The sequence below is a fragment of the Euwallacea similis genome, chromosome 28 (assembly GCF_039881205.1).
Source record: "Euwallacea similis isolate ESF13 chromosome 28, ESF131.1, whole genome shotgun sequence".
NCBI classification, from domain to species: Eukaryota; Metazoa; Arthropoda; class Insecta; order Coleoptera; family Curculionidae; genus Euwallacea; species Euwallacea similis.
Window position 1 is genome coordinate 1,389,939 of NC_089636.1, and position 19,838 is coordinate 1,409,776.

Here is a 19,838-nt window from a genome sequence, read left to right on the forward strand (position 1 = left end):
CCCTGTACAGGATGACCTATAAGAGGGTATTATTTGATAGTCATACAACTATCCATAGAAATTTGTGATACTACTCTCTGTATAATGTAACTACTAAAAAAAGTCAGATTTAGAAGTTATAATTTTGTTCGCCATTGGGGTCCACCCTCTCTAAAATAATATAAATGCCTAACTGGTCACTTTTACGGATCGGTGCCCCTTTTAGCTACTTAATTTTCTCTCTGCTTATGACTAGAATTTACGGTAGAAGAATTGACATTACAAATGAACTCTAATGGAGCTTTTACCGATAAGGCTAAATCAGTAGGTTTCTTTCAAGGGCTATAGGAATTTATCGAAAATAGTCAAAATTGAACTTTTGCTTCTAGCTTAATACTTCAAAACGATTGAAAATTTTTAAACTCTCCACTAAAATTGTCCTCAAAAAAGAGGTAGATAGACGTTTCCCTTTTTCGCCTACAGTTACCGAGATTTCCTATATAAACATCGAAATTTGTCTACCCTGTACACCTTTCAAACATACCCAAAACCAACATTTATTAAACATTTTTTGGCAACGTTTGCTATGTAGTCTCCATCAAGACTAGACAAGATGAAACAGAACTTATTATCCAGAGTTCAAAATCAAAACAAGGATGAAAATCTGTTTTTTGAGAGCTAAATTTCTAAACCCATACTTAATGCTCCTGTCTGCCAATTTGAATACATATTCCAATTTTCGATTATTCGTCTTTATACTTTTGACGCTACAGCTTTCCCACTTTCCACGCACGTTTCCATTTCGAGGTCGTTGTCGAAAAATCTCTTCCTGGCGAAGGCGTCGCGTCTAGCGTCGCATAAGCGTTGAGGCGCTCCTGTGTGACAGTCGAAGTTCGCGGTTTGCAAAAGAAAATCTCGCGAGAGGATCGGCGCGAAAACTGAGATTTTTAAAGTCAATTAAATTATGTGGTAAGTACTTAGTTGTTGGTAAAGAATATAGTGTTTTTTTAATTAAATATTACTGCGGGAAACTGAGAAGAGTTCTTACCTGGTGATCGGGTTTGTTGAATTGTTTGTTTTTAAGGCTCACCATGAAAATTTAGCTTGTTTAAAAGCTATTGTAGTGTATGAATTACAAAAAACTGTGAGAAAGCTCACCATTTTGCTTATAGACATCTCAATTTCACAATATTGAGCCGCGATTTAGGCATCCTGGAAAAAATATTTTTTTGCTTTACCTTCTTATCTTCTTCCAAGTGACATATTATCGATTTTTCATACATTTTTCTTTTATTTATGTATTTGTTTTTTAGTGGTTCTCGTGAAAAGAAGATTTAAAATTTTAAAATCATCTGCAAAAAGAACATGTACGCGATTTATTAAGATCTTGAATTTAAAGAACCTCGGAGAGATAAAATTAGGTTTGATTTGATTTAAGTACTTTCAGTGGGTCTAAAGGGGCCTCGATCTGGAAAATCTTGGAAAATTTTCAACGCAAATCTGCTTTGTCGTCATTTAATAAATTGCAATTTATTATCGTAAATAGATAGAGAATGAAACTGAGCATAAACAATCGCTAAATAAAGCAAATAAAACATGAACCATTGACGGCTTTATTTCCAAATAAACTAAAAGAAAAAATGAACAATGTGTATCAACCGGATAGAGTATTTTTGAAAAAATCTGTCTTCATATTTTAAAACCTAATCTAATATTTTCCCTAATTTTTTAAATTATCTGCTTTATTTTGTGCCTATTCATGCTCAATTTCATTCTCTCTTTATCTTTAATAACCAATTTAAACCAATGCAATATATGCAAAACAGATCTGATTCACAAATGTTCATTTTGTAACTTAATTCCTTTATATTCATTGTACCTACTTCTGTGCAAATACTACACATTCCAAACGTAAATTACATTACAACTTGGGAAAAGACCATTATCCAGCGTCAGCTGCCTTGTGCCTTGAGACTCTATAATTTCCTGAATAGTATGTTCAATTAGGAACCCTTTAGGAGCTGATTTCCAATTTTTCCTAAACTCTTTTTCACTATATTTCATAATGCCTCAAACGTACCTGTAATAAATCCCTTTACACGAATTACTGAATGACCCCGTTCTACGTTCTAAACTTGTTATAGAATTATATACGCTCCAGCATTTCTGATAATATACTTACTATAATTTCTTTTAAAAAATAGGTCCTTTAAGGTGAAAGAAAATTTAATAATTGAAGTTCACAAAGAATGCAAAAGAAGTCGAGTATAGGAAAACTTGGATGGCATGCCTGGATATCTTACCAAACTGCAAACACATATTAGAATTGGGAAGAAGTTTCTTGTTTTGTTTTGTTTGTAAATCGAAGGAGGTGTAACGTCCAATGTTTTCAGGCTGTTTTCCCTGGTTCTCTCCTTCAAAGACGTTTAACTGTATTACTATAATTAGTCTTATATTCTTGATTCACGATTTACGATAAATACGATTAAATAAATAATCATAGATATGAACACCATACATAAAAAACTAGTACCACTTTACTCGGCTCAATACTTCACAACTTCACGTTGGGGATCGTACCATCCTTCTCCCTCTCACTTTTAAAATACACATTTTCGTATCCAGATTCCCTTACTCAGGCCCTTACTCAGTATTCAAATGACTACGAAGCGTTTGTACAACACTTTTACAGATCTTTAGCTTTTGTTATTTAACAGATAGTTACTTAAATATTATCTGAAACTTCTGCATTGTCAAAAACTGGTTTAATGATTAAAGTTAATAATAAATTAGTAAAATCTAAAGGTTTAGATGAAATATTTGCATTCCAGAACAACATAGCATTTTATCTAAAACACACATTTCGTATCTAGCACACCCATTTCTCTTGAAATTCCAGATACCCTGACCCTAATACTTTGAATTCAACTGAATACAAAGCGTTTCTTTTTCCTCTCAGTTACCTTAACACTTTTACAGATCTTTAGCTTTTGTTATTTAATGTTCGGCTTTCTTGGATATTATGTGAAACTTTTCCATTGTTATATGCTGATTGCATGATAAAATTTAATAACAAAATTAGTGAAATCTAAAGGTTTAATGAAATTTTAGATTTCATTCGAGCTTTTCTTTATCAAAAAATGTTATCAAAAATTTAGGATTTCAATTTTATATGGAATTCATAGATTTTACACGAAATTTTACATTTAATAGAAATATTAATTTTTTGCCATACACTTAAGACATCAGTCCTATAATTCGTTTCAGATTAACAACTGCTATAGACTTTGAGGTTCAAGATGTATGGAATGCTGTTGGAAAGTGTCCAGTATTTTGTTCAGGTAAGAGACGAGGATTTTTTGTTGAATATTTTTTTTTATTATTTCTATAAATATTTATTTATTTAGTTTGCTTACGAACAGCAATAAATCACAAAAATAAATTGTTTTTTCATAATGATTGCTGCTGAAAAAACATATTTTTGCAGTAGATATTTGAATTAAATTTTTTCGGGAATGTAGGTCATAAAAATAGTGAGTAATCACTTTTGGGTTCAAAGAACATGGCCTCTTTCAGGATAAGTTTGATATAGAAACCGCACATATTTCTATCTTCTGTTTTATTCGAAGCCTTTGACTTCCGGGGAATTATTTTCTCGCTGGTTTTATTGCCCCGTTTCCCACTTTGAAGCTCGACAATGTACGAGGAAAACTACTTCCTCATGAAATATATTCGCGTGAATTTTCATACCACCGGGATATAAATTATTTTAACTTTGTTCCAGAGTTTCGGGAAAGGTCCTGAATGGGAATTTCGCTTCGGCACTTTTTCTTGTTAGAAAATCATGCCTCCGCGTACTACATGTTGCAAGCTGAAAGGAATTAGATAGATTTCAGAATGTGCAGTATTTTTGTGGAAATCGCCTTCGATGTAGGGCAAATATTAGCCCTATTCGATATTCGTAACAGAAAGTCAATAGTAACGAATAGAAAACGAATTGAGTAATTGCCTTCTATTTTTGACTAAACTATATTTGGAACTTCCTTCCTTCGACTTTAATTAAATTAGCGTGTACCTTTGACCATCAGAAAAGCTCGTTTTATTGTTACGATTGAAATAAAACTAAATTAGGTACATTTACAAGCAAGGCGCTCACTTCAATACGAAGCTTAATTAAGTAAATTACCTCCTTCAATGGAAGTAATGAATCATAAATTATCTTTGGATATTTTTACGACCTACTTCCCTTATAATACCATATAAGACCGGATTATTTTGAGTGGTTTATAGTGCCATACTAGAACAATATATGTGCTAGTATAATACTCACTCAGTGGAGTATGGATTTAGCAGCTCATGAAAATTACTTTTTTGTAGAAAGAATATGGAGAAGAAATATGGAAAAAAGCTCTGGTGCTTGCAGAGTGCAAGCACACAGTCTTTAACACTCATCAGGTATACCCGGACTTCATAATGAGCAATATAGCTTCAGCCCTAGCGACACTTACTTCAAAGTCCTACGACAGTTTCATGAATTTTTTCGGACATTGTTTTGTACGATTTTTCAGCAACTACGGGTGAGTTGTATTTTCTCAACCAAAATTATGTTAACGACAAGTATTAAGTTAAAAAAGATTTCACCGAAAAATCTTAAAATCCCTTTAGAGCTTTTTTTAAGCTCAAAGGTGAACACTGACCCTGCTTATCTCGAAAGATTAGCAACTAAATAGGAAAGTTGAATTTTAAGGCGTCAGAAAAATCAGATTGGAACACATTAAGGGCACATTTAAGTGAAACTTTTTAGCATTTTTCGCAAATAAATCGCTTTCTCATTCCCACTTTTTTGTCCTTTTGTTTACACGGCAAAGTTATTTAAAAGAGGTAGGAAAATTTAAATTTCCAAGCTGCATTTTTCTTGTGCTATCAGAAGGGGTTTTCACTTGCTTTTGTTAGAATGAAAAATTTAATTTTCAGCCATCAATCAACCCAAAAATAGTTGTTATGGCTGAAACGTGCGCTGGAAGATTATTTATCGCTTATAAGCTAGGCCAGTGTCACCTTTGATAATAAAAACAAATAATGCACAACACCTGGATGGTTAATTATATACAGACATGAAATGCTATAACAATTAGCGTTCCTGCTCCTACATTAATTAAATTAATATTATTATTTGTGAAGGGTACCATTGCAGGCAAATGTTGATGGTTTGTACACAAACACATCTTCAGAAACAAAAAGTAGTATGTTCCTCAATGTAACCTTTCACTTTTACTGACTCACTAATCATATACACTCATTTTCCAATGGTTATTTCTGCTTATTCGAAGTTGGTACGTACTACTTTCAGTAGAGTCCCCACTACTTCACTCCGCTGTAAATAAAACCACGCTTCAGTGACTAGGCAGTAATAATAATTAGTCATTTCCTTGGATCTTGGATAAAATTTCCAACGCTGCCAGGCGCTTAATTCGATTTTTACACCTGAGTAAAGTTGATATAATGTATTTCTAGATGAAATGTAAGTGCGCCCTGTAAACGAAAACATATAAAAAAAACAAATATTAATGAAAGCTTTAAGATTCATTTTATTTTGCGATGAATGCCCGTCAATTCACATTGACAGTGGTGTTTCAATCTGAACCAACAGCAGCAAAGAGCAATTGGCCACATTCAGTAGAGGGAACAGTTGCGCAACTGCTTGGGAAAAAATGGAGGCAGCTCTCATGTAAATCTATATGGAAGGTACCAGAAATCCCAAAAGTTGCAGAACTCTTGACTCTGCTGAACGAAACCATTCTTTCCACAGGTTAAGGTTTATTAGACACTGCTCTTGAAAAATTTAATAAAATTTAGTTTGGTTCGAGTTACTGCTTCTGTAATTGAGAATTTACCATTTCCTGTAAAAATTGTGTCTGACGGAAGTCTGAAGCTTATTTACTATTAATTAAAAATATTCATAATTAAGAATTGAAAACTGTCGATCAAAGAGTTTAGAACGGCAATTTCAGCGAATAAATTCCTCTAAGTATATTCTACAAAAATTCAAATTTAGAATTTGTTTCGTTGGTTTATATTGGTCGTGGCCCTCTCAAGTTTCCGGTCGCCACAAAACCGCTTAAAATTGATTTGAGAGCGGAGCATAATTTAAAGTTTTCTAACTATTAAACCGAAAAAGTTAGAAGGATCGTATTTGGTCAATAAGGTCTTGTAAGTGTATGCTATAATAGTTGACAACTAGAGGTTGTTTTGTTGGTTTACATCGGAGTATCAAACTCAAGTTTCCGGTTGCTAAAAGACGCTGAAAACCTATTTGGGAGTGAAGTAAAATTTATGGATTTGTAACTGCCAAGCTGAAGTATTTACAAAGAAAAAGTGAATATTTCTTTTGAATTAAATAAGGAACTATCTTATCAAATATTTAAATTATTCCTCTTTATTGATGAGACGGTAGTAAAGTGCATTTTTAAATTCCTGTCAGATTTTATTTATTGTTTCAATGATTACCTGGTTTTTTGATCGTCATTACTTTGGAGCACACAACACCAGAACAAAAGAAGTTGAGGTGTATCAGATCCGGTGATCTTGCTGCCCACTCCGTAACACTTGTCTACCAATACATTTGTCAGAAAATCAATGGTTCAGTTACTTCTTAAGTGCTAAAGTGTAATGACGAGGAACTTCATCTTGTTAAAAATGGCAATTACTCTTATTTAGTTTTAGTTTTCATTAAAGTTTCATTTTGACCAACTTTTCTACAGATAAGGCTCTCAGTGCTTCTTTGATGTTTTCTAAGTTTCAAATACAAATGTTCTATTAGATTTTTTCGAAGAAAGAGTGAACCGATAATTTTTTTTTTCTAAAATGCTCTATCAAAAATTATGTGGATATTGCGCATGCAAACTTGATTTGGATATTATGTATGTTTATCACTGATTATGTGTGGATTTTTTTGCTTCACTAATCATAAATTAATTTAACCATAGATTTTTTGGCAAATACATTGTTAGATCAGATGACACAAAATGACCAGCCAAATCATCAGATCTGACACCTCTTAACTTTTTCTTTTACTGCTACTTGAATTATATGATTTATAGATACTTCCTGGAAATATTTACGATGCGAAAACCACAATATCACTGGAATTCTGGCGAATATCCAATGAAACTTTAATAAAGTTCCACAATTTAAGCTTCACTGAATGCTTAAATTTTTGTCTCTGTAAATAAATTACCTATGCAACAGGTATGACGCTACCATAAAAGCAACAGGAAGAAACTTCACGGACTTCTTGGAAAGCGTGGATAACATCCACTCTCAGTTCAGGTTATCCTACCCGAAAATGAAGAGCCCTTCCATGTATTTAACCAAAGTGGACAGGCATGGATGCATTCTGGTTTATAGGAGCAAGCGACAAGGCTTCACCCATTATTTAATGGGTAAGAAAAGCCCCTACATTATACTTATAGTCACGTTGGCAAACTTTCCTTAACTTTGTACTTAAAAGTGCAGGAGCTAAGGGTAACTTTCTTAATAATATTTTCCGTTCCCCTTTGTCTTGTAGGTCAGCTGGATCAGATTGCGACTGAAATTTATAACTTAAAGTTGGAGTGCCAAGTGTTATCGACTGAAACCGGGGAAGTAGATGGAAAGACTATTGTTATTGTTACTTTGAGGTTGAATTTCGATAATACTCATTATGTGCGTGTTTTGGAGAACTTTAATATTAAGTCCTTAAAGAGCATTTTATTAGGTTTTAGCCAAACAAGTAAAGGAGGAAGCTCACTTAAAGACCATAAGCAAACTGCCTCCATTTAACTGTGATTTGCTCCTGGTCCTGTTTCCATTTGCAATACTGTTTGATCCCGCTATGAATATTGTGGCTATTGGGGAAAAACTTACTCAGGTAAGTAAGATGTTTAAATATTTTCAAGCAAGCTCTAAAAACATCCAAGAAATTTCAAATTAATCATTAAAAGATAAGCACATTGTGCGGTATATCATGAAAGCACAGCGAAGAATTTAATAAACCTCAAACTTCCATAATTTAAGCTTGATGGATGCTGAGAGCTCTCTTAATAGGCAATTATGACTCACATTTACTTTAAAGTTTACAAAGTCGTGTTCTTTGCCAAAGGTTGCAGAAGGGGGGGACAAAATTTTGGGACAACCTGTCTCAAAGTTCTTCAGGCTTCGACGACCTAAAGGAATAACTTTCACCTGGAAAAATGTAAGACCATTTTTCATCAAACAGTTTGATATTCACGCTAGGGTAACTTTTATCTCTCTAAGGGTAGATTTGCAAATTGACACAAATTTCCATTTAAACTGGCTCCAGAAACTAGTTACGTGAGGGTACGTTTTATGCATGCACGTCCCTTCTAATCGAAAGAATATTGAACTGAAGTTAAAATTCTCATTTCGTTTTAGTGCTTCTATTTGAAATCAGTGATGTTTGAAATGGAAGTGCTCAGAAATGAATTAGTGAACCGACATCGAGACAATAAGGAGCTGCTGGTTGAGAAGGCGGAAAATTTGAAAGATTCGATTGAAATTGATGGGAAGAATATCTCTCCCTATGCCACCATTCGACGTGATAGTCAGCCAGGTCAGAAAAACATATTGCTGAAAGGGCAGATGCAATATTTGGCCGATGTAATTGGAATTATTTTCTTGTGCTGTCCTGTGTGAGTATCTGTGTTACACCATAAACTCTGCTTAGGGAGTAAATCCATTCCCTGAAGGTCAGCTAAAGAAGAAAGCATTATTGGTGACGAAATGTGTCCCATAAACAGCTTATACCTGCCATAACACTTATCGATTTTCCCAATCCCCTTACCGAATTTACTCATCTATCCAGATAATATTTGCTTTAATTGCATTTTCACGCTCCAAGCTCCCTCCTCTTCCCTCAATTTTCTATGCCCGATTAAAGCCTTTGGGGAATGTTATTATTTATTACATCACTAAGGGCTTTATTTTGAACGACGTGACATGGAAATGATTGAATAGAGCTTCGCTTTAGATTGAGTTTGAAATGTTTAATTTTTCAGTGTAAATGACATGGGGGAGCTCCCGGAGCAGGGGCTTTATTTGAATGACATGAATCCTCATGGATTGGCTAAGGAGATGGTCTTGGCAGGATGGCAGAACAACTCCAAGTGAGCAATCTGTTACTTAGTGTATTTAGAAAAAGAATTTTTGCTTTTTTTGTGTCGGTTAAGATGAAATTTAATTTTGAATTAAATAATTGATGATGATAGGAAATCCAGCGTTCTTTTAGATAACTGCAATGCAGGGCACTTGAAAAGTTTTCTACTTCCTGTTCTGGTAAATTCGATTTGCTTTTAATGGAATTTTCTTTACAGCAATGAGTGAGCGAATATTCTAAGGGACTTTACAACTGGAGCGGTAGATATCAAGCGAAATAACAGTTTTTTCAAATAAACACCAATACTGTTTGGTTTTATACCTACATAATTAATAAAATCTAAAAACATCTACTGGTTTGGCGTTAAGATCCTAGTATTTATGCCCTAAGGCATAATACTATACATTTTTTTTAGTAATTGTAAAATTTCCATAATAACCAAAATATTAAAATCAGAGCCATTATGGTTCCGCTTTATTTGGTCCATATATCGTTACTATATAGAAATTTCCGGGGTTTAAAACCACACTAGAGATAATTGCGCAACTTGACCCTAATGGCTGCGACGAGTTTTTAAGAATTTTGCAATTCTTTCTAAAAAATTTTTATATTGAAATTTATTTGAAAATACGATCTATTACGATCCTGCTTTTTCTATAAGAGAATAAGTATTTATAATATTCATAGCAAAAACAAAACGGAAACCTTCAGGGGTTATAAACATGTTAAAAATATTGGCGAAGGGTCACGCTCTGGGCAGTCATGAATTAATAAAATATATCAAATAAATCCTAAGCTTCTTTCAGATTATTCAAAAGAATTGAACGATTTGTGAAATACGTAAAATTTCCTGCATTATTTGAATACGAAAATTGGGAATTTCGTTCTATCAGGAAGTAAAACTAAGCAAATAAAAATTCTTTCTCTTGGTACTTTTCCTTAAAATATAAAAAAATCCACGGGGTTTAGCTTAGAAATATGCTTTTTAATACCTAAAAATGTTCGTTTTTTAAGTTTGTTTTTTGTAAAAAAAATACTTCAAATAAATATGCATTTCCAATGCAATTTGACTATGATTACTCATTAACATCGCTAATTTGAAATGTTTAATTAAATGAAATTTATTGTGATTTAGGTTAAAAGACAGCCGAATGCATTAAGAAGGTTTTTTCTTTCAACCTTTTCGAAATGTAGGCAACTCCAGAACTGTTTTCTTTCATATGAGTAAATTATCAATAGGACCTATAACTAAAAAATAATTTTCGAGGTTTAAAATCGAACCAAAAAGACCGTCCCACGTAGTTTCTTCCTAAAGACTATAACAAATTTTCCAAATCTGAATAAATTATAAATATTCATGATTAAAATCCTTTTAAAATCCCTTGCAGAGAGGGAAATTTGTTAGTGTCAGCAATAAGAGTGAAACCTCCGGAGTTTAAAATCATTCTAAAGTTTTGACTTTCGTATTATATTCTGCAAGATTTTAAAGTTTAAATCATTTGCTCATGAGTAATTGAGAAAATGTCTAATTCAACATTCTTGTCAAATGTACACCCTATATACAAATTCAGAGGTTTTGTAGATTGTACTGTAGTGATGGATGAGAACATTTTCTAATTAATTTATTAATGTATTTTTTAACAAATTTAATAAGGTGGCTAATCAATGGTCAATTGGCCTAAAACTGAAAAATAAATTTTGCAAGATTTCGTTCCAATCTTCAGCACAATGATTCTTATTTTGAATATTTAATTTTCATATAAACAAGACTATAAACAATCGTTACGAGGTGTGTATATACAAGGAGTTCGGTGAAGAATGCGCTAAAAAGGAATCTTATAATCTAGATATTAAAATAATAAGATTTAACCCAACTTGCTTTATGAAAATGTTATTCGTTTGGGATATACAGGGGGTCAAAGTTAATTTTTATATTTGAATTTCTTTAAATAAATCGAGTATTTTTGAAGATATATTGTCCAAATTTTGTATCTATGTTTTTTTTAAGACAAGTAAAAAAGAATACTTCATGAAATATGAGTTTCGCAAAAGAGGGTGCTAGTTGCAGCAGTTTTAAATGCAATTGTGATTTTAAGTAGTATTATTGATATATTTATCGCTTCTAAAGATAAAAGGTATATCTTATTTATTTCGCCATTCCAAGCTATTTTCGGAATATAACGAATTAAAATGTTCATAACTTGTTTAAGTAAATACGTGATATTTTATTAATACATATGTAAGTAGGTATTGCGGAATTGTAGAAAATAATTGAAAAGATATCACGTTGTTGATCAACTTAAAATTAACAACAAATAGTAAGTGGTTTATTTTGATTTGTATTAATACTTAAATGCTATTTTTTTAAAAATCCTAGGCATAATGATTTTTCTAATTATGGCATGAGAGACATGATTTGTGTTTACTCTGAAGAAAATTAGAATATTCGTGCCGCCGCAAGACGCTATCGACAAAAATACCCAAACAGGAAACAACTGGATCGTAATATTTTTCAACGAATGTTTACCAGGTTAGGAGAAATTTGATTATTTCGCTCTAAAAGTCAACATGGACCTGTTAAAGCAATTGCTGTTGACCTAGAAGAGGAATTGCTAGTTCGTGTTGCAGAAAATCCCGAAAAAAACATTAAGAAGTTGGTAAGAACTACTGGAGTAAAACAAACAAAGGTTTTTCGAATTTTAAAACAAGAAAAGTTATATTTACTCCTGTACAGAATTTACTGGAACACAATCTATCAGCAAGACTTCAATTTTCTCAAACAATTATTGATCGGCAAAATCAAGATTCAACTTTTATTAATTCAGTTTTATTCACTAATGAAGCAACTTTTACGAGGCGTGGTGTTTTCCACCGGTGAAATAGCCGTTATTGCTACTCTGAGAACCCAAGAGTAGTAAAAGAGCATTACTTTCAACATGAATTTTCTATTAATGTGTGGTGTGGAATTTTGGACGATTTTATTATTGGATCTGTTGAACTACCTGCAAGGCTTCACGCAGAACGACACTTAAAATTTTTAAGAACTGATTTAGGGAATTTACTTGAAGATGTACCGCTAAATTTAAGACAAAATATCATCTTTATGCATGACAACGCTCCTCCACATTATTTCATTATAGCTGGTAATTTTTTGAATAGACAATTTTCTAATGAATAATTTGGACGAAAAAGTGACATATCCTGCCCAACTCATAGCCCCGACCTTAACCCAATGAATTTCTCATTATGAGGATACATGAAATCCTTAATTTACGATAAAGATAAATACGTGTGACCAATTATTTCAACGCATCCAGGATACCGTCACAATGGTTAAAAATAATGACGGGAATTTATTTAGAATAAAACAACAATTAACAAAAAGAGTGCTTAAATGCATTAAAGTAAATGGTGAAAATTTTACACACTTGCTGAAATAAAAAATACTGTTTTGATAAATTAATAACTGTTACGAATAAATTGATTTTACTTAATATGGTGCACTTACTTAGGCACGTTATGGACATTTTAATTTGCCATATTCCGAAAATAGCTTAGATGAACGAAATAAATGAGATATACCGTTTATCTTTAAAAACGATAGATATATCAATAATACTACTTAAAATCACAATTGTATTTGAAATTGCTGCAACTAGCGCCCTCTTTTTCGAAACTCAAATTTCACGAACTATTCTTTTCACCTATCTTAAAAAAACATAGATACAAAATTTGGACAAGACATCTTCAATACTACTCGATTTATTTAAAGAAATTCAAATATAAAAATTAACTTTAACTCCCTCTATATCCTTAACGAATAATATTTTCATAAGGCAAGTTAGGTTAAATTTTATTATTTTAATGTCTAGATCGTAAGATTCGCTTTTGGCGCATTCTTCACGGAACACTCTGTATAACAAAAGCTTAATTTAAGCATTTTTAAAAGCTTTGTTGACATTAAGGAATTAGAACAAAGCTAGAAATGAAAAGCTTATCTTCACCAAGTTTGATAGCTGTAATTCATATAACATAACACAGTTCAACATGTGGTTAAAAATTTAACAAGTCAAATCTCATGTTCCTCGTTAAAAAACTGCACGGTATACGCTATAAGAAATTCAGTAAGGTGAACAGGGAGGTGAAAAATTTTAACGCCCTATTGAAATATAATATGAAATTTATTTTCCTAGAATTCCTTTAAAAGATTTTGTGGTAATTTAAAATTTTAAAAGTTAACGTTAACTAAAATTTAAAAATGTGAATATTAAAATTAACATAAAAATAAACTTGCAATCAAATATAATTAAAATTAACATAAAAATAAAGTTAAAAATACATACAACAGCACTGCGCTGCCGCTCTCTTTTCCGCCACACACTTTTTGCTGCGAAATGTAAAACTTATGTACTTACCATCAATGTAAGCTCTTCCCAGGCGTGTGGCTAAGCCCTCGTACGATTTCGGAGAACCGAAGGTAAACGATACGATCTTTCCAGTACTGTTAAGCAAATCGAATTTTAAATTTGCAGTTTTAACCTGTTTTCAGCTAGGCACAATTTCATACGAACACTCATTAGGCTTTTATGAAATTAACTTGTAACTCTGCACAAATTTTTGCAAAGTTTATCTACATTTTCACTGGAAATTTGCTATTTTTTACGAACGAGCCGGCAGGAAACTCGAAGACGCCATTAACGTTGACAACCCAAACGTTATTGTTTTGTTTCCAAAGGCTTCTTGGTAACAAATGTCGCTGGTGATATATTTTGGCAAAACCACGTGTTGATTTGTTTCTACCGATTTGAGAGTTGACTTCATTCAGGTTTTTTATTCTTCTTTTTAAATTTTATTTTTCTTCCTTCATATTCTTTTTGTTCTTTCATATTCCCATGTACGTATAAGATTCTAAAATGTAGGCTACGCCTTAAGGGATGTAATGATTTTTAAAATATGTAAAGGGTGTTTCTTCACAAAAATTGAAATTCTGAAAAAAACATTGTTAACGAAGACATATTCGTTCTAGGGCGGAAAGTCTGCACTTATTACACGACAAATCTTTCGTCTCACTTACGTGATTGCTTCTAAACACATTTGTGAAATGTAACCTAATTTCAGGTTAGAACTGATGTTCGACAAGGCCGAACAACGTGCCTCGGAGCTAGAAACCAACCTTAGCTTGCTGGAAGAATGGAAACAACGTGGAGATGACCTCCTTTATTCCATGATACCGAAACCTGTGGCGGAAAAGTTGAGAGCAGGGAATAATCCTTTAAGCACATGTCAAGTAATAAATTCTAGTAATATTTATATTCTCTTTGGGCTCATTTGCAATTTCGTGTCCCCTTTTTACTCGCAAACCCTTTTGGATCTCTTCGTACAGCTTTTTGCTCCGACAAAGCAAAAACGATTAAATAATTAAGTTAGAAAATCCAACTCATTGTCAACGTAGATGTACCATTGGAGAGATAAATTGTCTTTTATTAAATGGCCCTTTCAGAGTGTGGCTAGTTAGAGGAAATCCAGATGGGGTTAATTTTAATTCGCATTAATCGAAATACAGACTGCCACAGTAACAGCCTCCCTACTAATTAATATTCTATTGGCCGTTAGTTCAGGTTAGTTCAGGTTAATTTCCTGTTAATTAATATTGTATTGGTATTTACTAGTTAATGGGCTTTTTGCCTCAACAAATATTCCAGAAATAAGAGAATATGTAATAAATGCACAGACTTAAGTAATAAAAAATTGGATGGGCAGGTAATTCCAATTAACACTGTTCTATAAATAAATTCTGGAATCCTGCAATTTTCTTCATGAGAGTTTTAATTTTCCAGTCTTTCGATACCGTATCCGTAATGTTTTGTGAACTAGTGGGATTCAACTCCTCAACAGTGGAAGACGCAATGGAGCTGGTCAGTACTATGAATGCTGTCTTCTCCTGTTTCGATTCTCTGATGGATACTTTCAACGTCTACAAGGTACCAACCTATCTCAAGAATCCTTAACCAAAATCTATTATTTTTCCTGCAGGTCGAGACAGTGGGTCAGATTTACATGGCCGTTTGTGGTGCCCCTGAAGCGACCCCTCTTCACGCCCAAAATGTCTGCGATGCATCTCTATGCATGACGCGTCACGTGAAGCAACTGCAAATTCCTTCAGGAACTAAAGTCGATGTTCGCATTGGTATATTCGGTTAAGTAACGTAAATCTGCTTAATCTGCAAAATTATTCTTGTAGGGGTTCATTCAGGACCTGTGGTAGCAGGAGTAGTAGGAATCAAGGTTCCAAGGTATTGCTTCTTTGGTGATACCGTGAATACAGCTTCGAGGATGCAGTCTACAAGTTCGGTAAATATTTTGGGGAATGTAGAGGTGTTGCGTGATAATTAGGGATTGTAGCCTGGAATGGTGCATATATCACATTCCACTAAAATGATGCTGCCGAAGGAGAAGTACATAATCAGGAACAGAGGTGTGGTCAAATTAAAGGTAGGTGAACCGTGTCAATGTGATAAGTAAGTAATGAACCGCTGGCATAACATTTTTCCGGATTTTCTCCCGGAAGTTTCGGAGATTTTCAAGAATAGATTATGTAGTTTTGTTCGAATGAATACCATAAGAGATCAGAAAATAGGTTACTCAATTATATCCTGATCTCTTGGCTCAGATCCTTCAGATCCTAAAAACTCCTAATAAAGATAGAAATGCACTCTTTGTTCATATGGGGTTTTTGAACTTTCTGGAAAAAGTCGCCCTTCTAAGCTCTCCTCATGGAGGATTTCCTAGCCTCCTTGTGGATTTCCCAGATAATATTTTTGAGCACTTCTAGGCCCAAGTTTCGTCTGAGTTTCGGCTAATTTAAGAAGAATGTATTTCATAAATTCTATTCTCTTTTTTCGTCTTTTTTTAACGGTAAACATATCTGCATTATTTTTAGATTTTGACTCAATTAGACTAAAAAGCTTCTGATCCCATTAAATCCAGGTATTGAACATGCTTTTGAGCGTTCACTAGCTGGATTTCAGAAGTTCCCATGTCCTTGTAGGACTACGATTTCCTTTCAACATTTCGTGGGGTTTAGCAGGCCCGAGAACTTTTAACTCATTAATTTTCTTCTATGCCCATTTTTTTTAAATTGTATCTCTCTTCATTTTGATTTACATCATTTTCTAAGTATTTTCATAAATATATAAATTTGGATTTTTTTACCTGGAAAGATTAGCTTGTTGATTGGTCTTCATTACGGTATAAAAATTGTTATCTTAGTTGATACTTTTAATTCTGATAATTCCAGCAATTTCTGAGTAAATTTTTAAAGTAAAGAAACCGTTTTGGATAAAAGTTCGTCTGAAGGTTCATAAAAGATATTCTGGAATTGTTGAAGAAGGTTGTAACTTGAAGTGTTATTGTATAGTTTTTTTGATGATTCTAGGGGAAAGGAGATGTAGAGACCTACTGGATATTCGAAAACGACCTTACGGACTGTATGGACTGATTCCAGAAGAATTCTAAATACTGATTATTCATAAGCAGAATCATATTTTAATTCTTTATAGTAACAGCAATAGAAATTATCGTTTTCACACGTTCTTTTAATTCAAGTCATATGTTAATAAAGCTTTAATGTATTAAAATCATTATTCTATGAACTTGTTTCAGGTATCATAAACGTAGGATCATAATTATTGTCCTCATGTCGGGATAGCTTAATCAGAACCTCTTTAGAGCGCATGATTGCAACAAGGTCTTGAAAAATTTCGTTTTCCAATTCGAAGTTTTTCATATCTCGGGCAATATACACCTCCATACATTTCTGTAGCCAATTAAAATGTTGGTCGATTGATAACGAAATATTGATCGAAGAGACTTACTCGAAACAACTTATCGACACTGGGCAAATCTGTTATCCATATGTCACCCATATCGGCTCTACAGGCTCTAAATGCTTTAATGATCATCATAAAGTAAATGAGGTAGAGCCCAAAGATTCTGCAAAATAATATTGATACTGTTCGTGAGATATCGTAAGCCGCACATACCCTTTGCTAGCTATAACGTTTATAGTCCTAGAAAAGACTTTTTCATTGAAGATATACAAGACTAAGCTCTCACAGTCTTTATAGACCAAATTCGATAAATAATAAACATAGTTGTCGTCATCAGCTGAACACTTTTCCTTTACTTGCCACCTGCATGAATCAGACCTTTTAAGTTTTTATATTCTTTTAAATGCTACTAACCAGGCAGCTCTCCCTTTCTTTGAGAACAACTTGACAAGAACGTCTCTCAATCTTCCTCCATCCGGAGGAAGAGCTTCGTTGTCTTCATCATCTCCAGCTGCCAGACTTCCTTTAGGGCTGTGTGCCGCGCCATGATCTGTAAATACTCAATATAATTAATAGTTTAGTGATTCAGTTCTTACCTTTAAATGACTCCTCCATGAGAGTGAGTACTCGCGGATTCCCTTCTTTGCTGATGCTCATGAACTTGGGAAAAATCATCGGAAACCTTGCCACAATATCAGAGTCATTTTCGGATTTAACCATATCAATGAGCTTCTGCCTATCTTCATTGGGAAGAGGAGGAAGGTAAGTGTTCTGACCGAAGATTTTGTAGCCTTGTTCACCACCACCTCCAATGTGAACGTAATGGATTTCTAGACGAATTGGGAACTCTTGGTCTATCCAAAAGATATGTTAGGAGAGGAGTTGTATGTAGTGAATTTTAAGACAAACTATCAAGCAGTTCTTCTAGAAGTTCCATTTTACTCCCCAGGGAGATATCCCAGGTGGACAAGCTGTTTCCGGACCATTTAACCACAATGGTGTCTTCAGGTTGGAAGTTATCGAAAATTTCATTGGGTTGATATATATTGTTAAATGTGGATGACAAGTTCTTATAATCACGTTGAGACATCCTAAAATAAGCAATATTGCAGGAAATAAAGCCTCAGTATATGGAAAAAATATCACTGAATTATGTTGCTCTCCCGGACATAAGCTGTGAATATAGGCAGTGCTCTCCCCACGTAGAGCTCCAGCTTGATTTTTTGGGGCCGTGTGGTCACCCCCACTTTAGTGCTTAGGGAGAACAGCACTAAGGGAAATATCACTGTGAGGACCAAACAAACAGATAAAAACCCCCCGGTGAACAATTTGGACGTTCGGCTTTTGCATTGACCACTAGGAACGCTCCATTTGGATTCAAATTCTTGTTGACACTACAAAACAATACCCAATTATTTCAAATACAGGGTGTTCCTTAATGTTGTATTAATATTTGAGGGTGTGGTTTATCAGGTTATTTTATGAACAAAACTTCATATAAATATGTCCGCAACGGCCCCAATTTTTAGCTACACGGTGTTGAAATATTTCTTTCCAAATCGTTATTTTTAAATTTCTCAGGAAGTACTGTAGATATTAGTTTAAATTTTAATGTGTGTTAATGGGACATAAAACCCCGTATATTAATTTAAAAAAGTAATACTATTGCTCAACCAGTGGCATCCCTGCATATGTGTTTTCCTATATTATTTACGAAAAAAGTGGTGAATCATTGATATTTTTTCGCAGGAATATTTTTTCTGATTAAGCTAGTCATTTCTACGTGAAAAAGGCTTCTTACACTTTTTTCGTTAGATGAGCCGTTTTTGATTAAAGCAATAAAAATATCTTAATTAATTAGTTTATTTTAAGAGTTTAATATAAGTTAAAATTATATGTTAATATATTTTAGAATTTATTATAAAATACCTTTTTCATATAGAACTAGCCAGCCCAATCAGAAAAAATATTCCCGCAAAAAAATGCCAGTGGTGTACGACTTTTTTCGGAAATAATATCGGAAGATATGTATGTACCGACGCCATTTATTGAGCATTAGAATTGCTTTTCTTATTAAAATACTGTGTTTGATGTCCTATTAACAGACATTAAAATTGAAAGCACTATCTAAAGTACTTTCTGAGAAATTTAAAAATAACGATTCGAAAAGAAAAATTTCAACACCCTGTAGCTAAAAATTTAGGCCTTTGCGGATACATGTTCATGTGAACTTTTCTTCATAAATTAACCTGAGGAATCACATCCTGAAGTATTAACACGACATTAAAGACCATCTCGTATAATTCATTAGGAGTTTGCCTTCTGGTCAAACAAGCTTTCAGTTATTCCTTCAAATTTGAACCATGATTGAAACCCTAGGCAGCTATCGCTGCAAATCCAGTCCAGCAGGCAACGGATTTCCAGCAAGTATGGGATGAGGCGGTACATCTTGTAACCGATTCTGGAAGACGATTGATTTCAAATTGAAGTCCAGAAGGAGAAGAACTTGATTTGGTCGAAATGTCAATATGGAATGGAATGTTGGAGGGGCAGTAGTAGACAATTTGAGAGGAAAAACTCAAAAATTGGGGAAAAAATCCTAAGGAAGTAAAGAACTGAAACTCATGAGAGAGTAACTTGAGTTCCTTAAAATATAATGTGACCTTCAGGCTTTCAAGAGCTGAAACTAAACACTAGAAGACTGATCGTCTATGTACTTACCTATGGAATGAAGTATAACCATGCCAGAAGTAGTGATAAGTGATAATGGTTGGGTAGCCACTGCGAATCTGATAGGCCGAGAATAAGAAGTATAGGGTCTTAAAGAGGTAAAAACCCTGTAGCACCAACGAATCACGAAATTTTCTGCAAAACAG

At 33.6% G+C, this 19,838-nt stretch overlaps 2 protein-coding genes across 2 annotated transcripts; one reads left to right on the forward strand and one right to left on the reverse strand.

Moving 5' to 3' along the window:
• Window positions 1-854: 854 nt before the first annotated feature.
• On the forward strand, window positions 855-17,034 carry LOC136417431 (soluble guanylate cyclase 89Db-like). Its single transcript, XM_066403110.1, has 15 exons — window positions 855-948; window positions 3,247-3,320; window positions 4,357-4,556; window positions 7,228-7,421; window positions 7,547-7,683; window positions 7,736-7,888; window positions 8,120-8,212; window positions 8,413-8,669; window positions 9,036-9,143; window positions 14,252-14,420; window positions 14,971-15,114; window positions 15,167-15,320; window positions 15,375-15,484; window positions 15,536-15,625; window positions 16,569-17,034. Exons 2-15 carry the CDS (start codon window positions 3,279-3,281, stop codon window positions 16,629-16,631), a joined length of 1,914 nt encoding a protein of 637 aa, XP_066259207.1. The 5' UTR covers window positions 855-948; window positions 3,247-3,278; the 3' UTR covers window positions 16,632-17,034.
• LOC136417357 (piezo-type mechanosensitive ion channel component 1-like) lies at window positions 16,779-19,793 on the reverse strand. Its single transcript, XM_066403028.1, has 9 exons — window positions 19,684-19,793; window positions 19,282-19,423; window positions 18,109-18,356; window positions 17,872-18,053; window positions 17,559-17,816; window positions 17,377-17,512; window positions 17,176-17,325; window positions 17,008-17,125; window positions 16,779-16,949 (listed from the first exon to the last, which is right to left on the reverse strand). Exons 2-9 carry the CDS (start codon window positions 19,408-19,410, stop codon window positions 16,779-16,781), a joined length of 1,392 nt encoding a protein of 463 aa, XP_066259125.1. The 5' UTR covers window positions 19,411-19,423; window positions 19,684-19,793.
• Between the last annotated feature and the right edge of the window lie 45 nt (window positions 19,794-19,838).

What these genes read in the sequence shown, in the direction of transcription:
- LOC136417431 (XM_066403110.1), top strand. Translation starts at nt 3,279, where the DNA reads ATGTATGGAATGCTGTTGGAAAGTGTCCAGTATTTTGTTCAG. An exon ending in ATCCTTTAAGCACATGTCAA is followed by an intron (nt 14,421 to 14,970) that starts GTAATAAATTCT and finishes TTAATTTTCCAG; the next exon opens with TCTTTCGATACCGTATCCGT. An exon ending in ATACTTTCAACGTCTACAAG is followed by an intron (nt 15,115 to 15,166) that starts GTACCAACCTAT and finishes TTTTTCCTGCAG; the next exon opens with GTCGAGACAGTGGGTCAGAT.
- LOC136417357 (XM_066403028.1), bottom strand. Translation starts at nt 19,410, where the DNA reads ATGTACCGCCTCATCCCATACTTGCTGGAAATCCGTTGCCTGCTGGAC. An exon ending in CATGGAGGAGTCATTTAAAG is followed by an intron (nt 17,513 to 17,558) that starts GTAAGAACTGAA and finishes GAGTATTTACAG; the next exon opens with ATCATGGCGCGGCACACAGC. An exon ending in AAGAAAGGGAGAGCTGCCTG is followed by an intron (nt 17,326 to 17,376) that starts GTTAGTAGCATT and finishes TGATTCATGCAG; the next exon opens with GTGGCAAGTAAAGGAAAAGT.